The sequence below is a fragment of the Patagioenas fasciata genome, chromosome Z, assembly GCF_037038585.1.
Source record: "Patagioenas fasciata isolate bPatFas1 chromosome Z, bPatFas1.hap1, whole genome shotgun sequence".
Classification (NCBI taxonomy): domain Eukaryota; kingdom Metazoa; phylum Chordata; class Aves; order Columbiformes; family Columbidae; genus Patagioenas; species Patagioenas fasciata.
In genome coordinates this window covers 28785325-28810113 of record NC_092560.1, presented here as the reverse complement: position 1 = coordinate 28810113, position 24789 = coordinate 28785325, and the positions used below count along the sequence as shown (strand labels likewise).

General features: G+C 41.0%; 1 protein-coding gene across 3 annotated transcripts in view; it reads right to left on the bottom strand.

Moving 5' to 3' along the window:
• The window catches only part of LOC136114788 (transducin-like enhancer protein 4), a 98593-nt gene that overhangs the window by 39454 nt on the left and 34350 nt on the right, over positions 1-24789 (bottom strand). Inside the window, exons 6-8 of one of the 3 annotated variants that reach the window (XM_065860358.2) lie at positions 17810-17884; positions 3596-3800; positions 3173-3189 (exon numbers count right to left, since the gene is read on the bottom strand). In XM_065860358.2, coding sequence (XP_065716430.1) covers positions 3173-3189; positions 3596-3800; positions 17810-17884 — 297 coding nt within the window. The remainder of the gene's footprint in view (positions 1-3172; positions 3190-3595; positions 3801-17809; positions 17885-24789) is intronic. The other 2 variants (XM_065860359.2, XM_071802879.1) reach the window with 2 other exon arrangements.

Below are 24789 nucleotides of genomic sequence, written 5' to 3'. Positions count from 1 at the left end.
TGACCCAATTTACTGTGTCTAGAGTTTTCCCACACTTTCAAACTTCACAAAAGATTGAGAGAACTGAATTCAACATGAAATCAAAGAGGTCCCAAAGCTGCCCTTCTCCATGGAGCTTGCTGTGCTGATGCTGATCTATTATTTAGGAATAGCTCCTGGACAATCTTGCGTTACCTGGAAGGTGACTACTCGATCTCAGCAGTGAACTGCTCAGTTCAGGGAGTTGTTGGGAAGGGTGTGAGCCCAGTCTGGCTTACCAGGCAGAAAACATCATGTTTAGAAGATTGATGCAAACTGTCTTTTTCCTTGAGCTGAACCAGGAGGATGATCAGGACCAGCACTGTTAGGAACAGCAAGTTTCACAAAGACAACTGGCCAGCAAAGCACTGTAAGTGGTGGCAAGCAATGGGCTACTTCAGCCAAACTCCTTTCTTTGTAGAAATGGGTAGTGTACCTTCGTTATCTGAATTGTACACTGTAGCATAAATTTACACTTTATGAGCTATTCTAAAATCTGCCCTGCTTAATAATCTGTATCAGCAAGAAAACACTTTAAAGTGTCTCTCACAATTAAACCCAGGCACAACCTTGTATAAATCAAAATTTTGCTACCATATCAAAACGTTACACTGGGGCTGTATAACATTGCCCATATCCTCATTACATGCTACACTAATTACTACCAGCAGATTCAGAATTTTCTGCACATTAGAGGCTTTTAGAGGAGCTATAAAAAATTTCAGGCACCATTAATTTAAATTTGTATTGAAATTTCCTTTTGACAGATGGCCAAAAATTACTTACTATTTAGAGTACCAGAGCTGCCTGTTTGCACATTAGAAGAGGAAAGGGAAAAATTAAAAGCAAGAATGAAATTTATGTCACATTCATTACCTGTTAAATGTTAAGGAGCATTATCCTGCATGAATAAATTATTTCATACAAGCACACAGACTCCAGCTGCTGGCAACTGGCACGTTCTGGCTGACAAAAGCCATCTCAAGTCACACAACAGACAATCATAAAAAGCCTCCCTTAACCAGGAGCCACTTAAGGGAGGACAGATCGATCCAACAAGCGACTAACTGGTACTCTGGGTATCACTGAAAACATTTAAGGAAATTAGCAAACTATTTCACCTTGCAAAGCTGGCAGCAAGCCCCATAATGCTGACACACAAGCCAACTCACAACCTGAACACTGTGCAAGACAAACATCTAGTTATCATTTGAAAGTAAATTGGTACAAAGTAGTGACACCCTCTTCTCCCTCTCAAAACTTTACGAATAACAGTGCCTTTGAATTATTCCCATACAAAATCAGCCTTTTTGGTATAAACACTCTCTGTAACATCCACGCCAGTATAAACACCCCAACATCCCACAGACATTACAGAAACACTACTAACACATTTTGTTTTAAGACAGCGATTGACATATACTAACAGTTCCTCTCATTCACCTTCTTGAGTGAAACACTCATGGTTGCAAACGTACAGGTATGCAAACTCACCAAAGAAACCAGGTGGGTTTGTATTCCCACATTTAGATATCTGCCCTACTTGTACTTGCTTGTGGAGGTTCTGGAAAAAAATGATGATGTACCAAATCTATGTTCACAGCAAACGCGGTGTGTTTTAAGAAAACCATCATTAATCTGCACCCAGCCTTGCTGCATAAAGCAATAATCCCAGTCTCCAACCCTCCTGACAAGAAATCTGAAGTGAAATCTGACGCGTTGCTGTCCTACGTCGGCAGATAGACAGCTTCAGTGCCTTTGCTCCTCACAGTAAAAACTGACAGTTCCTGTCAGCTCCTGGTTGTTATGCAGAGCCATGTGGGTAACAGCAAAACTGACAACCATCGGCTCAGTTGCACTCGACTGGGACGTGGCAGAGTTGCCGGCGGCAGAATGGGTGCACTGGGGAAGGGTGTGGGACACGTCACCACTTGGAGCTGCTGAGGAGTGAAGGCACAGCCCCCCACGTGGCAAGTCCAACAGACAGGTCTCTGGTTGGGGCAAAGCCTGAGCCTCGCACCATGTTCCTCTCAATCCCATCTATGGCACACCACTAACATCTGCCTGGCAAGCTCCTGGTCACCTCATTTAATGCACCTGAGTCATGCTGTGAACACCCCTTCTGCCATCTGGACAACCCTGAGAATATATGACATCTTCCTAAAAAAAGCATCACTAAAAACTTGACAAATTGGTTCTAAGTGCTCAAAAGGTGGATATAGCTCTTGCTCTTTGTAAGAGAAGTGTATCTTTCATTTCACACTCACCATCACCTAAAAAGGCATAATCTTATGCTCCCGAAAATTATGCAAGCCACTCAGGCTCCACTCTGTAACTACATTCAGCTACCCAGAGCTGGGCAGGTAACTGTGTAGCTGGCAACAACTGAGTCTGCTGCAAGCTGGTAAACTGCCAGTGAGGAGAGCAGACGGATACAGGAGACTGCAGGGCCAAGATGCACCTCTCTGCTTGCAGCATTAAAACCCCAGGAGTCTCTGACAGACACATCCAGGACAATCATTCAGGCACATACGCTGAGCCGTACGCATCACTGAATGCTCAAAATTACACAAGCCACAAGGTGCTTATTACATCTACTTATAAACACTACCACGCACAGGATGGTGCACACACATACACTGAAGAGTAATTCAGAGCCTGAAAATTAGCTTTTCGAAAAGAAAGGCAGGATCCTCAGTGTAGCGCCTTTGCTGAGGTAGGGAACAGCAGTTCAAGAGGAGCGAGCTGCTTCAGCAAGGACAGTGGGCAGCAACCCACCTCTCCCCTGCGAGCGACATATCTGCATTATCAGGACATATCAGAATTACAGTTTACAGCCTCCAAATTACGGCTAATTCTTTCTCTCTCATCAGCTTGGGCAGGGACGCCAACACAGCCCTTTCCCCACATCCAGGAGGAAGCCCCAGTGCTGTTCCACCAAACCCACTGGACAACACATCTGCAATCCCAGCTGCCCCACTACCAGCCACGTTCTACGTCTAATGCACAGTCTGTGCAGGGTTCTGCTAAGCAACATGAGCATTGCTCATGTTTCACTTTTGTGACTTTTTCCACTACTCTGGGCCATACTTCAGAAAAATGCAGCACGCAGCTCTTTTAAGCCACTCCTTACACCTATGAAATGGAGTCCTACCTTGATGGAGTCTCTGTCTGCAGGCAGAGCAGCCCCCATCCGGAACAAGGGGAGGAAGCGGTGGCACGGGATGGTGAGGTGAGGGGAGAGAGAAAGAGAAAAGTACCAGTTAGTTTACATAAAACTATACATTTATCATACTTGGAAGAAAGAATCCTGATGTCTGTTAAATAATAAATTGCACAGATGTTAACTTTTCTGTACAGTTAATTATTAATACTGTACAGCCAGATTTATAAAACTGGATTTCTAGCACTGGAACACAATTTCTGGCTACTGCCAGGTAATAAATATTGAGGCAATTAGCCACGACTTCTTGTGAAAATTTTTTTTTTTTTTTTTTTTTGAAGAGGAGAGTTAAAAAAAAAAGGAAAGAATAAAAGAGAAATGAATGAAGTCTCACATTCATCTAGCAGCACCTACCTCTTTGGTGATCATTATCATGGTGCTTCTTCTCGTCTTTAATTGGGAGGTGCGACTGTCCCCCCAGCGCACTGGAGAGTGCCAGGAGACCGGCGCTGCTGCCAATGGGTGGGATGGCTGGAGGCTGCAAGCCCGAGGGGTGCGGAGTGAGCGGCACGGGAAGACCGTGTCCATGTGACAAATGCTGGGCCTGGAGTTGCTGCTGCTGTGAAAAACGAAACACAGATATTGAATTTGTTCAGGGAGCCGGGGGTTGTCAGACTGATGCCGTCTATCAAAAGTGACGATCACATCAACCAATGCATCTGATCAATCCAGATATAAACTCTTGCAAACATCCTGGCGTTTTAAAAATGTCCATATGTTTGGAGACAGCACAACTGGTAAACTTCTGGCTGAATTAGAAGGAAAGAAAAAAAAAGGAATTTTACAGTTTTGCTGAAATTTTTATTTCTCTGGCAGAGATATTACATTTTCCTCTTTCTAGCAGAAATGCACCACATACATGTCTAATCAAAACATAAGTAACTATAAAAGCAGTTATATAATGCCAAAAAAAAAAGGCTGAAAATTGAGAAAATTAGTGTTAAACAGTTCTCCCAGCGCTACTGCACAGCATGCAGTGAGAGTTAATTTGAAAGCGAAAACCTGAATTAACAATCCAGAAAAGGAAACTGGTTGCAGCCACCGTTTTAAGCCCTTTAAGTGTCCTCAGCGGTACTTGAGCAAATTACTAAAGAAAATCTAATGTAGCAAGGCCTGGGTCCTCCTGTAGGCTTGCTCAATAATGCTGAAATAATTGGGCACTCTGTGCACGTTTAGTGATGCTCGAATGAAAAGCTAGAGGCCTGCCCTTGTACTCTTCTCTAGCTGCTGACTCTGTGTTGTGACAGGTTTATTTGAGTGGGACTGTGATGCATGCACCAGTAACTGCGCTGACAAGAGTTTAAAGTCATTTTTACCAGTACACTGGCAACACATAGAGAAAGCCCTTGAGAGGTTTGAATTGGAGTGCTTGACCTCAACCAGGGCTGCATCAAGCTCTGTGCTATACTAACCATAGTGGAGTAGATAGACTGTTTGTTGTTACTCAATGGGAAGGCAAGGGAGAAAAAAAAAGAAAAAAAAGGCGGACAAAGTTACGTTGAATATGTTCCGAGAGAGATGCGTTCAGGTCTAAAGCTTGCCCATTAACCATCCAACTGATTTCTGTTTGTACAGTAACTAGATTAGTTCTGAAATTTTGGGTTTAGTTTACAAGAAGTCCCTGCTCAGGACTGAGGGTAAATTGAGTCAGAAGTCCCCTAGGATTGCTCTCTCCCCACTTCATGTCTGTATAAAGGACTTCAGAAGAAGAAATAAAAACAACGCACTTTGCATAAACACACTCCATTTTAAATTCTTAATTGTGAAGATTCAGGTCCTCCTTTTGTCTGTTTTCCATTTGAACATAAATTAACTTCCCACCTTGCACCCCAGCTCTTTAAATAATCAAGAAACAAAATGCTCTTCACTTTATTTTTCCCTCCCCTCCCTAGCGTGAATCTTTACATAATGGTGAGCTGAAAGTGAAAGCCTGCGAGTCGCATACAGCACATCAGTAACTCAAGCAGCACACTGCACGCACGCCTCCCTCAACATCACCCTATGAAAGAACAGATCCTTCTCTTGCTCTTAGAAATACAACCCAGGTGGTGGAAGCAGACTGGCAGTGGCATGCACATGTCATTGACCCAGATCAGTGCAATGGAAAGGAGGGGAATGATCCAAAAAGAAGAGCGAGGAAACAACCAGCCAACCAAACAAAAACCATCACCCACATAAAAGAAAACCAGAAAGAAGGTTCTTCCAGGTGGCAGAGGAAAGGCTCAATCTTCTCCCTGCTTGCAAGCCCGTGTCATTCCAGCAGGTGCCCCTTCTTGTAGAGAGTATCAAACACATTCTGCTTGCTTGATGTTCTTATGGAAGGATGCTTTGTTTCTCAGAATTTTAAATTAACTACAATAAAACGAAGCAAGAGCCAACAGTTTAGCTTCACGGTTTGAATGGGGCTGCCTTGCAGCAATGGAACAATCTGGCATGCCTGATGTGGGGAGGGAGGAGGAAACCAAGAGAAAGAAAAGGAATAGACAAAATAATTTGTGTTCTGAAGTCTCATTTTAAACAAGGAATTTCCCGTTCCTGTTTGAGAACGTGCTATAAATCACAGCGAGAAGATGTCTGCCTGAATCTGTCCGTGGCTTGAAGCAAAGGCTTTGAGAAGAGCCTGAGAATATCAACGGTGACAGACCTTTCAACTTGTTAACTGTTTCACTGTTTATCAAAGTATACCAGGCAAGGGACACTCCTTGTGCAGTACTGTACAATCCATACAGATCTGCCTGCTGACCTACCCAATCTGCACTATATGCCATCTGCTCTGGGTACAGGATGGTTTTCAAAGAGCTTAAAAAAAACTGCACTGCAAATGCAATCCCTTTTTCTACTGCTCTTTGTTGGGAACCTCTGAAGACAGCAGCACAGACCACACCTTGGATGTACCGAGCATCATTAACACCTCCTAGACATAATACAGGCATTAAGAGTTGCATGAGTAATGACACCTCAGTGCCTTGTGGCTTGAGATCACCCAGAACAGCCTGGCTGGCCCAGTCCCTCTTGGCCAAGAACCAACGCATTTTCACTGTGAGTTGCAGAGAACTCTGAAAATAACTGGAGAGAGCAGGAAAAAAATTACCTGAACCCACAGCCTTCCTGCCATGAAGAACTTCCCTGAGGAGACCAAGCTCTTCCATAGAAAACAATGGGAACATGAAATCTGGAAAGAACATGGCCCCCACAGTGACAAAAGTGTCATTCACTGATACAGCAGAAATTCAGTGCAATTTAGTCACACTGTAATGGCACAAAGAAAACACTCTGGTACAAAAACTGGACTGTTAAGCAAGTCGGACACCCAAAATTCCAGTACAGCCCCACATGCATGTGTGACACAGACACAGACAACATTGTGCATGTTTTTAGACTGGGGTGAGACTACAAACCCAACAACAGGAGAAGGATTGTGGTCTGGAATTGCACTATGAGCTCCACCAACATGATGACCAACAGCAAAAGTGAGGCACTGGTAGGACACAAAAACGACAAGAATTGAAATTAAACACTGGGCAGGCTTTTGCTCACAGAATATAAAAGAGCAAAAGAGAAAAAAAAAAAAGTATACAATCACAGCACTGTTTGATGATACACATACTCAAGAAGGTGAAGACAAAGTGGCAGTGCATCTCTAAATGCCATTTCCAGACCTTTGAAATCTATTACTATAATTCAAATGCCCCTGACATTCACAGCTTGGTTTTGCTTTTCCAGCGCCCACGGGTGTCACTGGTGATAATCTGCTACCCAGGTGGCCTGTACATAGCTGCCTAGTTACAGGGAAAGTGATAAAAACCTGGGCAATTCTTTAACCCACTGAGCATCAGGTTAGTGATACAAAGTGGTAAAAAAAGGTGGTCTCCTCTAGTCATCAAAATGCTAAAGACATGGAGGAATAAGACAACTGATAGATTTTTCTCCCTACACAGAATATGCCACTCTGGAAGGAAGTTTACATTTGTTTCTGCTTGCACCACGAATTTAGATCATAAAATCTGACACAATTTAAAATCTTCCAAGGAAAGCCTGAAAATAAGCCAACTGAGCAACCACACGATTTTTTGATGTTGCTGTAATGCTTTCACTTCCCACTCCTCCATCTTCTCTTTAATTTGTTAACCTAAGTCATGTTATTTATGAACTGTTAGCACGTGGTTAACTTTGGACAATCTCATCACAGTGACTACAGCATCCGTAAAGCCAAGCATAAATTTTCAGCATCAATGCATAGCAGGTGAAAACTTGCAAAGGCAGTACCCCAGGCTTTATTATGCTGTAAATTTTCCAGAACTATTTAAAAATAAAACCAGCAACAGTTAGCTACCAAGAAATGTGCACTACAGAACCATAAACCAAATTGCAGTGTTTTTAAGAAATCCTTAACACACAAAAAATATAGCAGCAAGGGTAAACCGAGCAATTAGAAAGAAGCCAAAAAAGTAAGACACTGTTGGTTTTAGTAGTAAGTTTAGGAAGATGGTCATTTAAATCAGCTCGGTAGTAAAAACTGAAGTAAAATTCTCAAGACATAGTAACATATGTTAAATCAAGATAACATCTGGTTGCTACTAATATTTTGGTTTTGTTTGTTTGTTTGCAATTTTTTGTGTATTCTTCTAGGCATTTTACAGTAAAGAGTAAAATAACTCCAAAGCCACATCTTAACAAATATACAAAAAGGCTTTGCAAAAGGTTTTTATCTAAGTATCACTAATTTTTACAGCTGCAATTCTCAATATTGATGCTCAGCTTAATTCTTTTCCCAATACATCTTAAGAGATCAAATTTAAAGTAAAATGCGATAATAAACCCACTAACAAATTAGCTTCTAATGCTCTCTTGTTACAGTCAGCACATTCAAAGCCTATTTTCCTGGAAAAGTTTCAAGTTTTTACTGGATACTTTCCAAGCAGCTCTGTGTCACAGTAATCTACCACTTTCCATCTTACAGACCCTGAAAGCTCACAGCCATTATCCAAACAACCTGAACACACTCCTCTAACCTGAAGCCATTTCTAACATTAACAAACTAATGTCTCAAAAAGGTATTTTATGTCTACAGACACGCATGCACTACCCATACCTGCAATGCTGCTGGGAGGGGACCTCAAAAATCTGGATAAAATAGCTTCATTGTTTGTTTGAAATTTGCTAGATTAAGTGTTTGATTGCTCAGAGTGAATCATTAGTAAGAGAGCATACAGACAAAATAGTAACCAAGATGAAGAGGAAATAAAGACATAAAAACAGTGGCTCAAGAGTACACAGTGTCAACACCAATGGTTTAAAGATCAGCAAGAAAAGGAAGTCCTTTGGCACACACAGTTGTAAGTGTGCTTAGGATGGTATGAATTTTCATCTATCATGCTTGTTCGCACCCCTGACATGACGTGCACTGCTTGTACTTCCTTTGTACAGTTCTCTCTCTGCTGGCACACCATTACAAAAAAAGGGGTTTCTGATGTTAAGATACAACACGATAAAACAGCCTACAAAGAGAGTCACGCAGCAGTTCCTCCAGTGGAATGGTCCTGGAGCTATATGCATTAATCATATGATTAATCTGCCATAAAGAAACTGTGGTACCGATGTGGGGTAGAGTAACCTACTATTCTTAGTCTTTTAAGGGAGAGTGATCATTTTGCAAATGAACATGCCAAGTGTGAAAGAAAGGTATCAGAGACTGGTAGGAGCTCTAAACGCTTATACATAGCTGATGGACTAGAAAACACGTTTCTGTTCACAAAGGGGAATGAATGCACGGGTTAGATAAAATCTAGGAAAAAGAATGAAAAACAATAAAAAAGGAGAGAGAATAAGAAGGAGACAAACAATAATAGTTAAAAAACTTTAAAAACCCCAAACAAACAAAAATGCTGAGCTTCTTACTCTCTGAGAATAGTAATTTCTGCCTTTGAGGATGCTGATTCTACAGGAGGAAAGCAAGCTCTACTAGGAAAACTATGAGGGGAAGGAAAAAATCAATGGTTGTCATTAATCAGAAAGGAAGCATTTAGAACTCTTCAATAAATAACAAAGAAACTATCAGATTCATGTATCTACAAATTACCTCAAAGTTCTTTTAAGTGATATAGGAACAAAAAGTCAACTCCCGAATCTTATTGTGGGATGAAAGGCAATAAATGGAGAGCACATCTCTGTTCTTAATCATATACACAGCAACATCTGTCACAATACATGTCTCACCATTTTTCCTGTCTTCCCCCCTTATGACTATTTTTCACTCAGTGAAACAGCACAGACAGAGGACAAAAGTTCAAAAAAAAATTTACACAACCCACTGAAAAATAAAAGACTTGTGGTAAAAAAAGGCTAGTATTTTAACAAAGGAAAATCCCAGTCCCCAGCTTCCCGCAGAATCTTGGGAGTTCAGTACTTCCTTCATCAGCTTGCAGGACTCCTCTCCATCTCAATTTCACATCAGAGGCAGAACGAGGAAGAATTAGAAATTTTAGAATTTTTATTATCATATATTATTAGACTTTTTATTATCATTTAATAAAGGGCAGAAATTCTTGCATAAATCATGCCACCTAACCTCTCTTTTCCTTCCTTCCTTCCTTCCTTCTCCCACATCAATTGCAAGATAAGGAAAAGAAAATTCATATTGCCTGCAAGAGAAGGCAGAAAGCACCAAATGCAAGTAAGCTCAAGGTCTTATGATACAGAGCACCAGTGGCATGAAATTAAACCACCAATTCAAAACATTTTCACAAAGACCAATGCAGAGAAAAAAGAGTAATGATGGCAGCAAATGGGCATCTTCTGTTATGGATGAACAGATGGCAAAAATCAGCTCTGGACAGGTAGGTACATGCTGGTTGAAGTGCCATATTTACCAAGTGCTCCACTCATGTCCAACCCACGGACTCTGGGAAGAGACTTTCTCTCCTCTGGACTGACTGTAGAAAAGCAGAGTCCCTATTGTGACCTTGTGAATCTTGGCCGTTTTCTTTAGAACCAGAAAATGAGAGTGATGCCTATGCCTTTTCCAGCAGTGTTCTAAATAACCTTCTAGGGTCCTCACATGAACAAGTTTCTGAGACCCTCAGCTATATAAACATTACTGAAAAGTGAAAAAGTACCATCTGAGGTGTATAATGAATTAAACAATAAAAGCTAGAAGTAATGCCACTGGTCACCGAGAGACCTGAGTTGCTAAATCCATAAGTAATTATATCACCAGAGCTTTTAATGTGGCAACTATAATTCACTTCTAAGCTTCCTCTCAAGGTATAGTCTAAGAGCCATGTAGCCCTAGCATAAAAGAGATGCATCTTATGTGTCTCACACATGCATTACTTTAATGCATCTTTTAAAGCCAATCCTTAGCAACTCAAATTTCTGGATAGCAATTGCTGAGAAGCACAGGCTCCATAACTCCGTAAGTGCTAATACTATGTTCCATCATGCTTACAACACACTAACACACACTGTGCTGGATTTCAGAAAATTGCTTGGGATAAAAAATCCGAGTTGCTTGGATTGATCCATTCTTTCAACCCGCTCTGCATCTTTCAAGACTCTGCTCCTGTGCAGAGCAGCGTAACACCTGCTGCTCTTGGTGGTGAGCAGGCTATTCCCACAGGTCAACACTGGGCGTTAGGACATGTGGATACCATTATCTCTCTCCAAGCAGATTTCACTGACAGATGTAGTGTTCTGTCTCTTCAATGTAGTGCCCATTAGTCAAATAACTGAAACTTAAAGTGATTTCTTTTGCTTTAGTGCAGTTTCCCAGTCATGGCAGCTTTGATAAAGGAAGGTCTTGACAGAAATCAAATCACCTAGGTTTAAGTTGCAGCTCCAAGACTGTGGAAAGACCACTTGTTCTCTTTGCTTTAGCCTCTTCCAAAGGTAGAACAGGGAAAGCAGTACTCCCGTTTCAGAAAAGTTACTGGGGTAAGTTCATCAATGGTTGTGATGCACTCATATACTAACGAAGTGCCTGTGAAAAGTTCACTGAACACTAAGCAAGGAACTATCTCACTACCAAAAGTCAAACAGTCTAAATTATCAGACAACGTGAAGATTTAAGACCTCTTACATTCCTTCTTCCTGGATGAACTTAACATCTGGAAACACTTCCCTTATGCAGTACTTTAAAGTCCATCCCAGTTAAGTGTTAAAGGCCCTGCTTTAGCCTACATTTAAGATTGAAGACACCAAAAGAATTACCCACATACCTCAAGAAAAGCAAATGCTTAACTGATCCACTGTATGGAGTTTTGGTCCACAATCACAGCTGTAGGCAGCAGCCTACAAGTGTGGTTGAGAAGAAGTGTAGATGACAAATCTGTTTTGGGGTGATACCAGCACTCTGTGGTATCAAAACAGGACACAATAATAAGAAGAATTTTTAGACTATGCTGTACAGTAAGGATACACATTTAAATGGGCTGCATCTCCATTGAGTACATTAACATTGCTGATTTTGCAATGAAGCATTTTTGGGAAATCCCTGCCTTTGCAATACTTCCAAACCAAACAGATCCTTTATAGACTTTTTCTTCTTTTCCAAAGCACTGGTGTAAGGTCATAATTGAAGGTAATATATAGCACATAACAGACCAAGAGTCCGATGCAGTGTCACAAATCTGTATGTGGTTGGAGACAGTTTTCCATACACTGCAGCACAGACCACCCTAGCAACAGTGTTTTCTCCTTTCTACTGTGTATGAAGTGAGAGCACACAATAAGAAGTCATAAATAAAATATTGCATATGTTCCTGTTGTAGACCATGAAGGAAATTCTTCATAGGACTTCTCGTATCTGCTGTGATTAATCTTAATTCAAAAAAGATATGGTGGTCACATAGCTTTGGTGCCAGGGTTTGGAAAACCTTGAAGAACACGGAGGCAGAAGTCAGCTCTCCTGCCTGATCAGATACGGTATGTGAGCCGTAACACTCATGTCATATGCACTTACTTAAGCATAACGAGCAGGGCCTCTGGCATCAGCATATTGGCAGTGAGCTGTAATAAGTGGTCTGCACTTCACACTGCAACATTACTGACTGCTCCTATAGTGATAGACCAATATAAATTCAGTACCTACCACAGCTACTGAAAATAGGAGAAAAAGAGGAAAACAGTGGCAGCCCATTCCCAGTGTAGCAACATTATTTAAAATCCAGCCTTGAAGCATTTTTTTTTTCAGTAAATATGGAACCTGGAATTATTTACATTCTAATTAATTCCTCCAAAAATCCCCAAAAAGACTATGTGCCTCATTCTCAGCTTCTTTAAATCAGGATAAAGCTGCATATGGAGGAGATTTATTTAAATTAGGCCTCACCTGCAAGGCTCTCTCTGAAGCTGGCATCTGGGAATAAAGGGAGAAGAAAAATCCCTACAAAACACTTCTTCCCCCCCAAAAAAAAAACCCCATGGTGCCTTTAACCTAGCCAGACTTCAGATGAATAATTCAAAACAAAAAAGTGCTCACCCGAAAGCCTTCTATATCCACAATTCCTTCTACAATTCAATTCCAGGCACTAGGCAGCGTCAAAGAATTTGCAGGACCACATCATCACACATCCTCAACATACAAACAGCAAAATTAAACAGGGAGGAATGAATTTCAACATTTCTTTAGGGTACACAAAGACAAATCAAAGCATGTACCCATTAAGTTAGCCCTCTCTGCCACCTTCCCACTGTAAAAAACTGGGTATAATATAGGGCATGTGGCCAACTTGTTCCTACAGCATTTGAGCTTCAACCACCACTTAATACACCTTTGAACAAGCAACACAGAAGAGCTGAAGAGAGAGGTGACTGTTGCTCCCGTCCTACACATATTTGCTCATTCTGCCTCCCTTCCGTATCCTCCCTGGGGCACCTGCTTCTGAATGCACACACTGGGTTGGAGAAACTTCACCATACAAATGGGAATTAAAGCATTCCCCCTCAGCTGCACTGGTTCCACGAAAACCCTCTCGCTCTTCCACACAGGGCAAGCGAGGCAGAAACAACGCAGAGATGCCTCTTCATGTTAAGCATCAATGTGAACAAAATCCCTTGGCATGTGGCGTCCGGAGCTCCAGACCCTGGTGCCACAGCAGCAATAAGAAGCATTGATGCCAAGTTTTTATTACAACTTGCATACACTTATCTGCACTGTGCCACTTGCAAAGGTTTCTATGCCTGTGATGGCACACTGTTATTTTTTTTTTAAACAGGCGTTGTTCTCCAGAGCTGTATAATGGACTACTCACTTGAAAGCAACCCAAAATTACACACCTTTCAAGATGGGTCAGACAAGTACCTCAACCTCACCTCAAACACAAGGCAGAAATTGTTACAAGCAGTGTATTAAGGAAGGAACTTTATAGCTTGATGATTGTATGCAACAATACAGAAGAAGCCTTTTCTTTCAGTAACTGCCATTTGCTTATTTTTAAAGAAGATAATAAAAATGACATAATAAAATGCTTAAAAATTAAACCGAAGTATTCTTTTTTTCACTCGGATGTATAGAATGGTAAAGGAAAAATCATTCAAATCATTTCCTTAGTAATACAAGTAATATTTAAATAGATTTAATAGTGCTGCTCCAAACCAATGAATTATGAGTTTAAAACCTATTAAAATGTAATGTTTTTTTCCTGAGCTGAGGGGAGAGAGATTTAAATCCACTGAATTTTAATATTTCAGCTTGAGCTGCAGGAGGTAGAGAAAGTCCAAATGAACTATTCCATCAGCACCATTCAAGCATGAACATTTTAATCAGTTTTACTTCCTTGGAGTTCTCCAACACAGTTTACGCTGTCATTCTGAAAGCACTTAACACAGAGGGTGTGAAAAACCACCAAGGCTTGTTATTGCCTTCACAATTGATGGCAAATAATTTTGCAGACTTCCTATCATTAAAATGTCACTGCTAAAAATTGAGGTTCAGCATTTCTTGTGCTAAACCGCATTTTCTTTGAACACCATCACATACCTGTTCTTAAGTTTTTGGTACATTTATCTCCCTCTGTGTGACAAACAGGCACACAAGCACTAGCCTCCATTTCTGCCTTACTATCCAACTGCAGTTGACAACCGACTATTTTAAACAGAAGAAATAAAAAATGAAAAATAAAAATCAAAAAGCACACCACTCTGATAAAATTCTTATAAAGTTACAAGTTAATTCCCTGGTTCCCTTATTAAAATGTAACCACATTCACACAGCATGTTCTGATTATATAGTACAACGGATTAAAAACAACAGCAACAACAACAAAAATTTAGGAGAGCTAGATGAGTCAATTTAATAATACAGGAAATGAAACCATCACTCCTAATTAGATCATATTACTGATTTAAGGCTACAATTTGTGTGTTGTTCCAACAGTGTGATCTTGCAGACTCTAATGTAAAAACACGGCAGCTACGGCACGTGACATGATGGGCTGGATACATCACTCTGCTCGTCCTGAGACACCCAACCTGGAAAGGAGCTCTGGATGTGCACAACAAATAGCTCCATGCAAGAATGCCGCGGCGTGGACGACACCAGGTGCAGAGCCTGGATGCCTGCTGCAGATTTACAGTCCTGCAGCATGCTTATGACACCTAGGTTTCATTTAGTTTTTCTCCCTGCATCTCTCCAGAAGAAGATAGATGATACTTAACTTGTTTCGGCCCGTCAACAGTTTTAAACTGAACGTGACCTGTGAAAGAAGTCATTATAACTGTGTTTCATTCCATTAAACACAACTAGTTTATTGTCAGGAGAACAAGCCGTCTCTCTGGATTCCAGGCTCACTTCAGTATTTTGCATTTAAACTGCACGGATCAGTGATTTGGTTCATTTACCAATGAAGATAGAATAATATTGCAAAGTTAAAAGGTGCTTTATCAGATTCCTTTAAAACACAGCACATTCATACAAAAATACATACAGGTGAAACACAAAGAGACACATGATTCGTGCACATTTTATTATTTTCTTGCGCCATCCTCCATTGCGGCAAAATCCATTTTAAACTCAAATGCAGGGTCCCTCCGTTCAAACTCCAGAGGGTTTCAGCATAGGTGAGGTGAACTCAATAGAGCCCCACAACTACAGGTGTATTTCAAAAACTCAAATACTGCTTCTCTCTTTGCCTGCTACACAGTTCAATGGGTAACTAAAAGATGTATTTTTAAAAATGTGAAGAGGAAACAACTTTGGAGGCTTTTAAAAAATAAAAGGGTTGGCAGAAGAGAAACGCTGTCAGACTCATCAAACAGCAAAACGGTGCAAGACCACATAATTAGATATGGAAAAGCTATGATTTCTAATTACATTCTTTGTTTTGCTTTTGTTGGTATACACTTCATAAAGTATGACGAGTCCTTTTTAGTCCCATGCTGCATTTCCAGAGTCTAAATCTCTCTAAGTGCAGATATAACATTATTGTGGGTATTCATGCAACTAGAACTTAAGTCTCTTTGATAATTTGCTATCCTTTTTATTTCATTTTTTTAAAGACTGGATTACTTCTCTTCAAACCCGAGGAACACAGAATTTTCAGTTTGTATTGCTCCTGTTTCTCTAAAACTAAAAAGAGGTCCAGACAGCATTTCCTAGCTCAACATAAATCAGGAAAATGGAAAAAGGTAGTAGAGCAAGGTAAAAATCAGTCTGATGAGGGAGGTGAGAGCTGCCCTATTTTAATGCACAAAACCAAAATTCAGTTATTACAAAAATTTGAAGCAATAGAATTTCAACTGACTTGAAGAGACGAACTCAGACAGCAACAAACAGAAAATGTACTTCCGGCTGATGGGGCAAGACCAGTAGAAGTTTATGCCAGGCTCCCACACAAGTGTCTATTCTGCTCGTATTTATTCTGTGTGGTTTAGTAGTTCATGAAAGCAGGATAAACTTAAATAATGAGTGTAATAGCCAGTATCTATAAATTCACATGTTCTACATCAATCAAATTATTCTTTATTAGAAAGCAAATTGCTTTAGCAGTTTCCCTGACACAAACAAAAGTAAACGGCAAAAATCTACACAAATAGACTGTGCAGTACTCATATGCATGCGTGTGCATATACACACACACACACACCACAGTATGTGCACATATACACCCATGCTACGCACATACATGCAGTGTAGATATACAAAAACTTATTTAGCAAAGAAGCCAACCTTTAGCTACTTATTTTATGCAAAGAATGTTAATAGAAGGCAATATTTTTGGTTAGGTAATGAAAACTAATTGGGAAATTATTCATCTCCCACTCTCCCCACTGGAGCATAAAAGACGTACAACAAATGTTATTCATGATTCTACATGACTCGCTCCAATTCACCCCCTTCTTTCTAACGGGCACTTCAGAGGAAATAAAGGTTACTCTTTTCCATTTATATCTTCTAATTGACTACCAGTGTTTTCTTGTGGTCAGAGGAACACAAAACAGAGTTAGAAACAGCCTATTAAAAACAAGCTACAATCAGACTGCTGCTCTACACCACCGTCAGCAATGATCAGAGAGTCCTGATTTCCTTGCTAAAAGACAGAGGCATAATTGAAGCAATATCTTCACTTCAGATTGATTATTCCGCGACCCTTATCCACATCTTCACTCAGCAATTTGAATTTTAATGAAAGTAAATGGAATAATTAGCATTTCAAAGTGTGTTTGATACACTGAATAAAAAAAAGAAGAAGACTTTTATGTATAATCTATACACAAAAGAAAAAGCATTTGGGAGGGCGCAGAAGATGGGAAGTACAGTTGTAGTGTCTTCATTAGAATAACTTAAACAACTGCTTGCACCAGCTGCATAATTATACATGTGAATAATGTGCTATTAAGAAATGATTAAGATATGACTTCTCACCTTTATTTTATGTAGTGTGAACAGCCACAGTTTTCATTGTTTTGCCTTTCCTCTCCAGTTGTAAAATGTAAACACTCCAGCTGCCCACACCCATAAAACCTCACAAGACTGCTATACTGGGCTAATATTGCTGGCAATAAAGCTTTTACCAGAGGGGCTCCACACACTCCTATTTTTAGATGACTAGGAACAAGGCACCTATGAGCACAGTGGTGACAAGTAGTTTTGCCATCAATTTTGGTTGCGGATTTTTTTTTTAAAGCAACAGCTATTTTTTAATGTAAAAATGAAAAGTGTGATGAACACCCACAGTCTTAGGCCGCCACACAGAAAAAGACGTGGGCAGCAAGGATGTGAAAAATGCTTCTCATGCGCAGTGTGTCGTACAAAGGCTATCTGTCACGGTGGCTGCAGAAGCAGACCGGCACGTGGTACACAAAGGATGCCACGCTACTCATAAAGGACAACAAAAAAATAGATACCAGGGAATGGACACAACACAGACATTAATTACCCTGTTAGTCTTCTCGGCAAAGTGCAAGCAAAAGTATTCAGGTAGTAACCAGCTTTTATGAAGATCAAGCTACTAAATTTCACCACTGCCCACAACTTTTGCCCACCTGATGGAAATGAGTTCATACAAGAGAGAAAGAAAAAGAAAAGCTATTTACAAACACTATTAGAGCTAAAACGGAAAGACCACATACCCCAATGATTGCGTTCAGTTCTGCCATGGTCACTTGCTTGGCACGCTCCACAGCCTGCACCACTTGTTGCTGGTGCTATAAATGAAGATCAGAAACAGAATAAAATTATTTGTTTTCTAAATTATTAAGCAAAGATTTTTCCTTTTATCTTTTTTCTTTGATTTTCAAATACATGCAGGTCTTGAAATAACTGTTCTCTAACAGACAGTCACATTCTGTATTGATCTACAAGAGTATCAAGTAAGGGCATTATTTTATTTACGCCACTACTTGCCAGGAATTGCACTCTTGCTCTGCAAAAGAGTTATTTTACAACCTGGCTAAAAAAGAAGCTGTCTTCCTTTTTCTTTTTTTATCAGCACAGTGCACTCTTTAATTTACATGACAACTTCAAATGCAAGCAACTTCCCTTACAGCCACAGCAGCTTAGATTTTTTAAAAAAGCATATAGTGAAAAAGAAAGGTATGTATTTTCAACAAGCACATGGCACCCACATCACTGAAGGATATACAGATTCTCCCTCTTGGTGCATTTCAAAGCAGCTCAACCATAAGAAAGAAATTTAAAATGCCATTCACAATTCTGTCAAACACATGAAAGAGAACTAATTATTTCAATCCCCAACATGTAAATTTTAATAGCTTTAAGAAGTCCATCAAAAACACATGGTCTAATTAACAACACAGTTTACAAGCTTCAGTGGTTATATTATCTCAGTTTGAATGATACTGCATTCCTCTAGTAAATTCAAAATTGCTGTATGCTGAAAACTGATTAATATTTATTTGAAAACACCAACTACAAATAAAATAAGGTCCTCATCTTGCAACCATATTTGTGCCTGTTTGAAGCTCTACCAGTGGCAAATTCACTGGCACAGGCAGCCTCACAGGATCAGGAATACACGTGACAAATTGGCACAAGAGGGTCAGGGAGAACTGCAAGCAGGTTGTGTGATCTGCACTGGGAGTGACTCATCTCTGATTAACAGCCACAGGTTGAACACAGAGAGAAGGGAGTTCTTGCTTATCTCAAGGGGTGCTTAAACCATAATGATGAAACATCAACTCTGTATCAAAACCAACATCTAGATGTTCTTTGGTGCAAAGTTTAAGGAAAAACCTGAGAGGGTTTCTCAGCTAGAGATTCAGGCTAGACATGAGGAAGAAATTTTTTACAATGAGGGTGATGAAACACTGGCAGTTTGCCCAGACACGCGGTAGATGCCCCATCCCTGGAGACACCCCAGGCCAGGCTGGATGGGGCTCTGAGCAACCTGATCTAGTTGAAGATGTCCCTGCTCATTGCAGGACGTTTGGACTAGATCTCTAAAGGTCCCTTCCAACCCAAACTATTCCATGATTCTATGATACAGCCTCCAGTTTGCTCCCCAGGGCTGCGTATACGGGCAGAGCAGAGCCGAGGCACAACCCACATAGCAACACCTTCTGGGCATCCTTACCAGAGGCAGAAAGCTGCACATAATAAGGTGGGGACCCAAATCCTCGAGATTTCCTTCAATAAAAGAGCAGGTGAAGAGCATCAGAAAGACTCCCCAGGTAGTACCCTGAGCCCTGCTGGGAGAGGGGCCATAGGGACTTGGGACTTGGCACTCTCGGATTTGCTGGTTCTCGGTGCAACACACAACCAAAAATGGCCTTTTCACTTACAAATTCTCTCCCACCCTAGTGTGAGGAAAAGCAAGCCTAAAAAGCCACCCATAACTGTAAAAAACGCTGACCTCAACTACAAAAAAAATGGATAAATGTGAATAATAAAGGAGGGAATTTAAAAACACTCCTGGAAGGAAGAAAATGGTTTTTATGTTTGTTTCTTTTTAAGCAAAGAATTAAATGAAGGAAATACCAGGAGAGCAAATGACATACTGTTGCACACAGAAACACAACAGTCACATTTAGAGTTTTGTAAAGCTTCTGTGCTAATGTAAACCAAATCTGTTGCTTATAAGCAGACAATGTAAAGAACAACAAGAAGGCTGAACATGAGCAAATGTGTTCTTGGCATTCCAAAAAAGGAAAGGGGAGGAGGGAGGGAAAGCAATGGTGTATCACCATCACAGACAACCAGTAAAAAGGAAATTACACTACTCAAGCCTAAAGTTCCTGATGATGTGTTATCATCTCCAGGTCATCACATATTAAGGACAGGTACAGGTTTCATTGATTATGTAGCTGAAAGCCCAGTGGCACACAGCTCTATATGGCAACAAGGTGATCATAAAAATGACATCACCATTTTCTGGTGAAGGTCAGCCACAACAAAAATGGGCCACAACACCGCTGATCAAGTAATCAAAATAAAACCCAAAAAATGGAGTTTAAAGATCTTTAACATTTTTTTTAATAAAAACATTTACTGAGAAGTTTACAGGCATCTTTGCTTTCCTACCTTTTCCTAAGCAATGCTTTTAGCACTTAGGTAAAGAAAGTGACTTAGCTCTTGATTTGTATTTGAGTGTTCAGTTCCAACATGCATTTACTTAAATCCTGTTCCCAGGGCCACAAGAGGAAAAAAAGACTCCTGACGGACCTACAGAAAGCCAGCCTGAACACATCAAAGTTATTGTAGAAATTACTCCAACTTTCATCAAAGTTTTGGAAAAATAAGTCAAGCACAAGAGTTTGAACGGTTTCCTTTCCTTTACAGCAAACATATGAAGAATGTCTCAGAGGAGTACTTGGGAAAAGCACTGTTTCATTCCCAGGTGAAGGGGAGAGAAGGTGGAGGGGTAGAGTACCAAAATCTCACATTAAGATTTCTTATGGAAAGCACCATGAGACAGAAATTCCCTAAGCAGCCACATAAGGCTTCTTTCACTGATTCTAATAGGTTTGGGATCAAGCCTTCACAGAGATGGGAAAACCCATGGGCCTTTTAATGCTGAACCTGAATTAGGTACCATAGAGACAATTAAAACCTTCCTATTGCTAGCTGCTTTAACATTGATTTAATCTGCAGTGGCATAGTCTGCAAAAAACCCCAAAATAGATGGTCTGCAATTACCCTCTCCATCACTTTCACCTCATCGCAGCAACCGAGCAGACTCCTGCTCAGCTTTGCGAAGGCCCACGGGGGACATGCCTCGACTAACCACGGGCTGCTTGGGGTCACAGGCACAAACCACATGTCCCAGTGAATAAAGACAAGGAAAAGTAGCATCACCGGTGCAGTGGTGGACTCCACATTACCCACCCTGGCTCTGGTCACAGATGAAGATCTCTGCACACAGAGGAGGAGCCCAGCCAGGTTCCAGAGATCCACTGTAACCCAAAACCAAGGAGACGGGGCATGGAGCCCAGGGCTCATCGAGTGGGAGGGCAATGGGCTGGCCCAGCCCATGTGGGTACCCAAGGACAGACAGACAGACGGCTCCGGTGCTCACTGCATGCTTGAACACTTGTTCTCACCAGCGCCCTGGCAGCAAGAAGCATTATGCTAAAGCCAAGCAGTACACATTAGCCTGCCCATCAAACAATCTCACAGCAATTTACAGCCAAGTTAAAACAGTAACGCCAAAAATGGGTTACTTTTTTCCCAACCAAATATAGACGCAGGGTTGCAGCTTTCACACGCATTTAATGCTAGCCTTCCTCTGTGCATGCAAGCAAATGACAGATCCATTTTCTTCAGTTACAGGAAAACAGTATTTTGCATTGCATTTAACAGGCTGTAGCAATGAACTCAATACCCTGCCCCGCCTGTCACGCAGACTAGTATCGTTTCTCCTTTTTAACTTCTTCCCTGTCTCTTCTCTTCACCCCTTTCTGCTTTCTGCCATGAGCAGTATGTTTGCACTTGCCTTGTGTTGGAAAACCACCACCTTTAAGTCTCACGGTAGGCAGCAACAACAGAGACCACAAGAAGGATGTTGGCTTTTTCACCATCACATTGTCTGACCACACCATCTTGTCACCTTGCCCAGGCTCCTGCACAGGCATTGCATCATGGTGGAAAATGCCTGGGCTTTTTATACCATGTCAGAGCTCGCAATGACAGGGGCGATGTGCTGGCAGCAACCAAGCAGTCAAAATTCCCTCTGGTGCGCACACAGAGATGCTGGTGCTAAAAATGCCTAATTTCAGCCTGTCTCCAGCACTGCCAACAACATCCAAAGCAAAATTCCATTACGAGTTCACTTTGCAGACACGAGCAGGCTCTGTTATGTTTTCTTCATATTATTTTGTTGTTGTATTGCCTGTTCAGAGGGAGTATGGACCAGGTCTTGCTTAAGAACTGTAGCAGTGCCATCCTGGAAAGCACAGTCTAGAGACAGCATAATGAGAGGAGGTTACACCAAAAACACCAGTGAGAACGGGAGAGCAGAGACATTGACAGTGAGGTAGAGGACACACTCAGAAAACCAAAGGGGACCAGCAGGTTTCATTGCTTCCCGGCTCTATAACTCAGACATAATATAATAATCACTTCATAAAAACATTATTAGAAATACATACACAAGTTGCTAATAAGAAGCCTTCCTTGGTAGAGGAGTTACAGGTATCTGACAGCTTCCTTGTACCTACTGTTTCAGCTGTAGTCTAGGGCAAGTCCAAGATGGAGGAAAATAATTTTGTCTTCTCAGCCTCTCACACCTCAGACCAACAACTGCTTCTTTTGAACAGCATGTAAATAAGACCTCCTGCTCTGCTTCTATTTAATAGATCTCACACTCTTCATCCAAACTCACTGAACTTTAGAAGCACCTCTAGTGAATGCATGTACAGAGAAGAGCAAGCACATTGCAGCCCACATCTCCCTTGTAAAAGGAAAACCATCAACTAATATTTAAGAGATTGAAAGGAAAAGACTGCATGCAGCATTTCCTTTTTGTATGTTTGCTTGTGTGCATGCATGCCAGCGCTTGGCATTTTATTGTGCTTCTAAGTATATTTGACCATCTTATCGTACACAGGAAGCTGAAGATTTTTATTAATGAGCAATCCTTCTAGCTTGTTATTGGTTAGTTCACTGGTAGTTGGAATGGAAAGTGCACCTTCCGAAAAAAATTCATTACAGCCTCCTCCAGCCTAAGTAATGCTTCCATGGAAGCTGACAGGGGACAATCCTGTGAACATTTATCTGGCTTCTTAAGCAGCTTTTGCAGGTTGTCCTGAGCTCCTGGTTGCCACAACTACATCATTAGCTGTAAATCAGCTAGTTTGCATGTGTCTCATGAATATAAACACAGTCAATATTTACTCAAAATAAGGTAACCGCGACACGTGTGTATCTCCAGCCACACTGAGCAAACACCATTATCCAGCACATGAGGTTGTTCAGCACTCAGTAGCCCATAGGGTCCCACAATGACAGCCACAGGTTGCAGACAGCCACACACACCACCTTGACCAGACAGGAACCAGCCCCAACTTGAAACCCACAGTCTTGTGCAAGTGTCACACTGTGCTGCAGCTGGTAAATTCAGTTGAGAAGAAGTGTAAATTAACAGAGGCATGATCTACATCGTTAGACCCAAAATGAGATGCATCTTACTGGGCAGATCATTCAATTACGTGAACACCGAGCTATCTATAACAGCTGCAGCAGATCAAAACTAAACTAACTGAGTGCAAACAGCCTCCAAGTATTTACATACAACCTTTCAGGCACCCCCTTCACTTTATGCAATAGGAACTACTTTGAGCACACTGGTATCTCACAATACCGCAGGGAGGTGAAAAATTACTGTTGCAACACAGGAAGCCTGCAACCACAGCAGAAATTGAACGCACATCACCCCTGAGGTCCATGTCATGCCTCGACCACAAAGTCACTCTTGCCTACCAAAATGGGAAGCTTGTATTTCTTGTTGCTGTTCTTCAGTCTGTCGAAGTCAGAGCCAATGTAAAAAATAAGGTACCACCTGACTGTGGTTTTAGGCAGGTTAGGAATTTGATTTTCGATATATGCTTAGATAATGTACAGCATAGTAAAAGTGACTGAAGCCTAGAGAAATTCCAGAACGCTTTACTGGATTGTCCCCTGAAACAAAGCATGCAGAAGTACATGGCAGGGTGATGTATTGTAATTGCATCCTTTTCACAAGTTCTCTAGCAATTCTGGTCATGATTTCTTACTTCTAAGTGAGTTATCGCAAGCCATTGATTCCTTACAAAGTTAACAAGCAATAAGACAAGTTAACCTGGTGCTATTATGAGGCAATAATGTTGCCATCAGTGCATGTAACCACTGTATTTTGTTCATTTTTCCCTGAGGCACAATACAAAGGAGGCTGATCACATTTTTCAGCCACTATTCCACAATTAGACTGTATGCAAAATGCATAAACAGCAAAAGCATGCTGCAATGCAATTCTCTGTTAATCTAGATGATGAAATAAAGAGACTTCCGTTAAGACATTCACTTTTTAAAGACACAAATTAGGCAGAAAACAAGACTAGTAGAATACTCAAATCTGGAGATCAGTTCTCTTTTGCCCAATCATCAGCATACGCCAATATAAACGGATTAAAATAAGTGTTTCTACTAACAGAGGTCAAACTATGATCAAGATTTTCCTAACCCCAACCTGAAAATTATCATGATCAGTGGCACCGTCAGGACACTTGAAAAGATGTTTTGTACTTCCTCTTTTCAATCCCTCTCTGCTGTCCAGTCACCCTCCGCTCTTGCTAAGTGACCCAAAGAGCACACTTGCCTCCACACAAAACAAATGTGTACACTGGCTTTTTGGAAGTGCTCCTTCTTGTCTTTGTCAATGCACATGAAAATGCTGAAGTTGTGAACTTTTTTTGACCTCTCCATCTCCTCTGTAGCCCAAAGAGCTTGCACACCATGCATCATTCACAGAGGAGGAGCTGTAAGACTTGGTAAGTGAGATGTGCAAACAGGTGAAGAAAACTTTATGGGCCACAGATTTAAAAAGCAGAGGCTCACTCGCACAGAAGCAGTATGAGAACCTGTTTTCAGGTCTAAAGCTGCTTAGTTTAAACCTTTG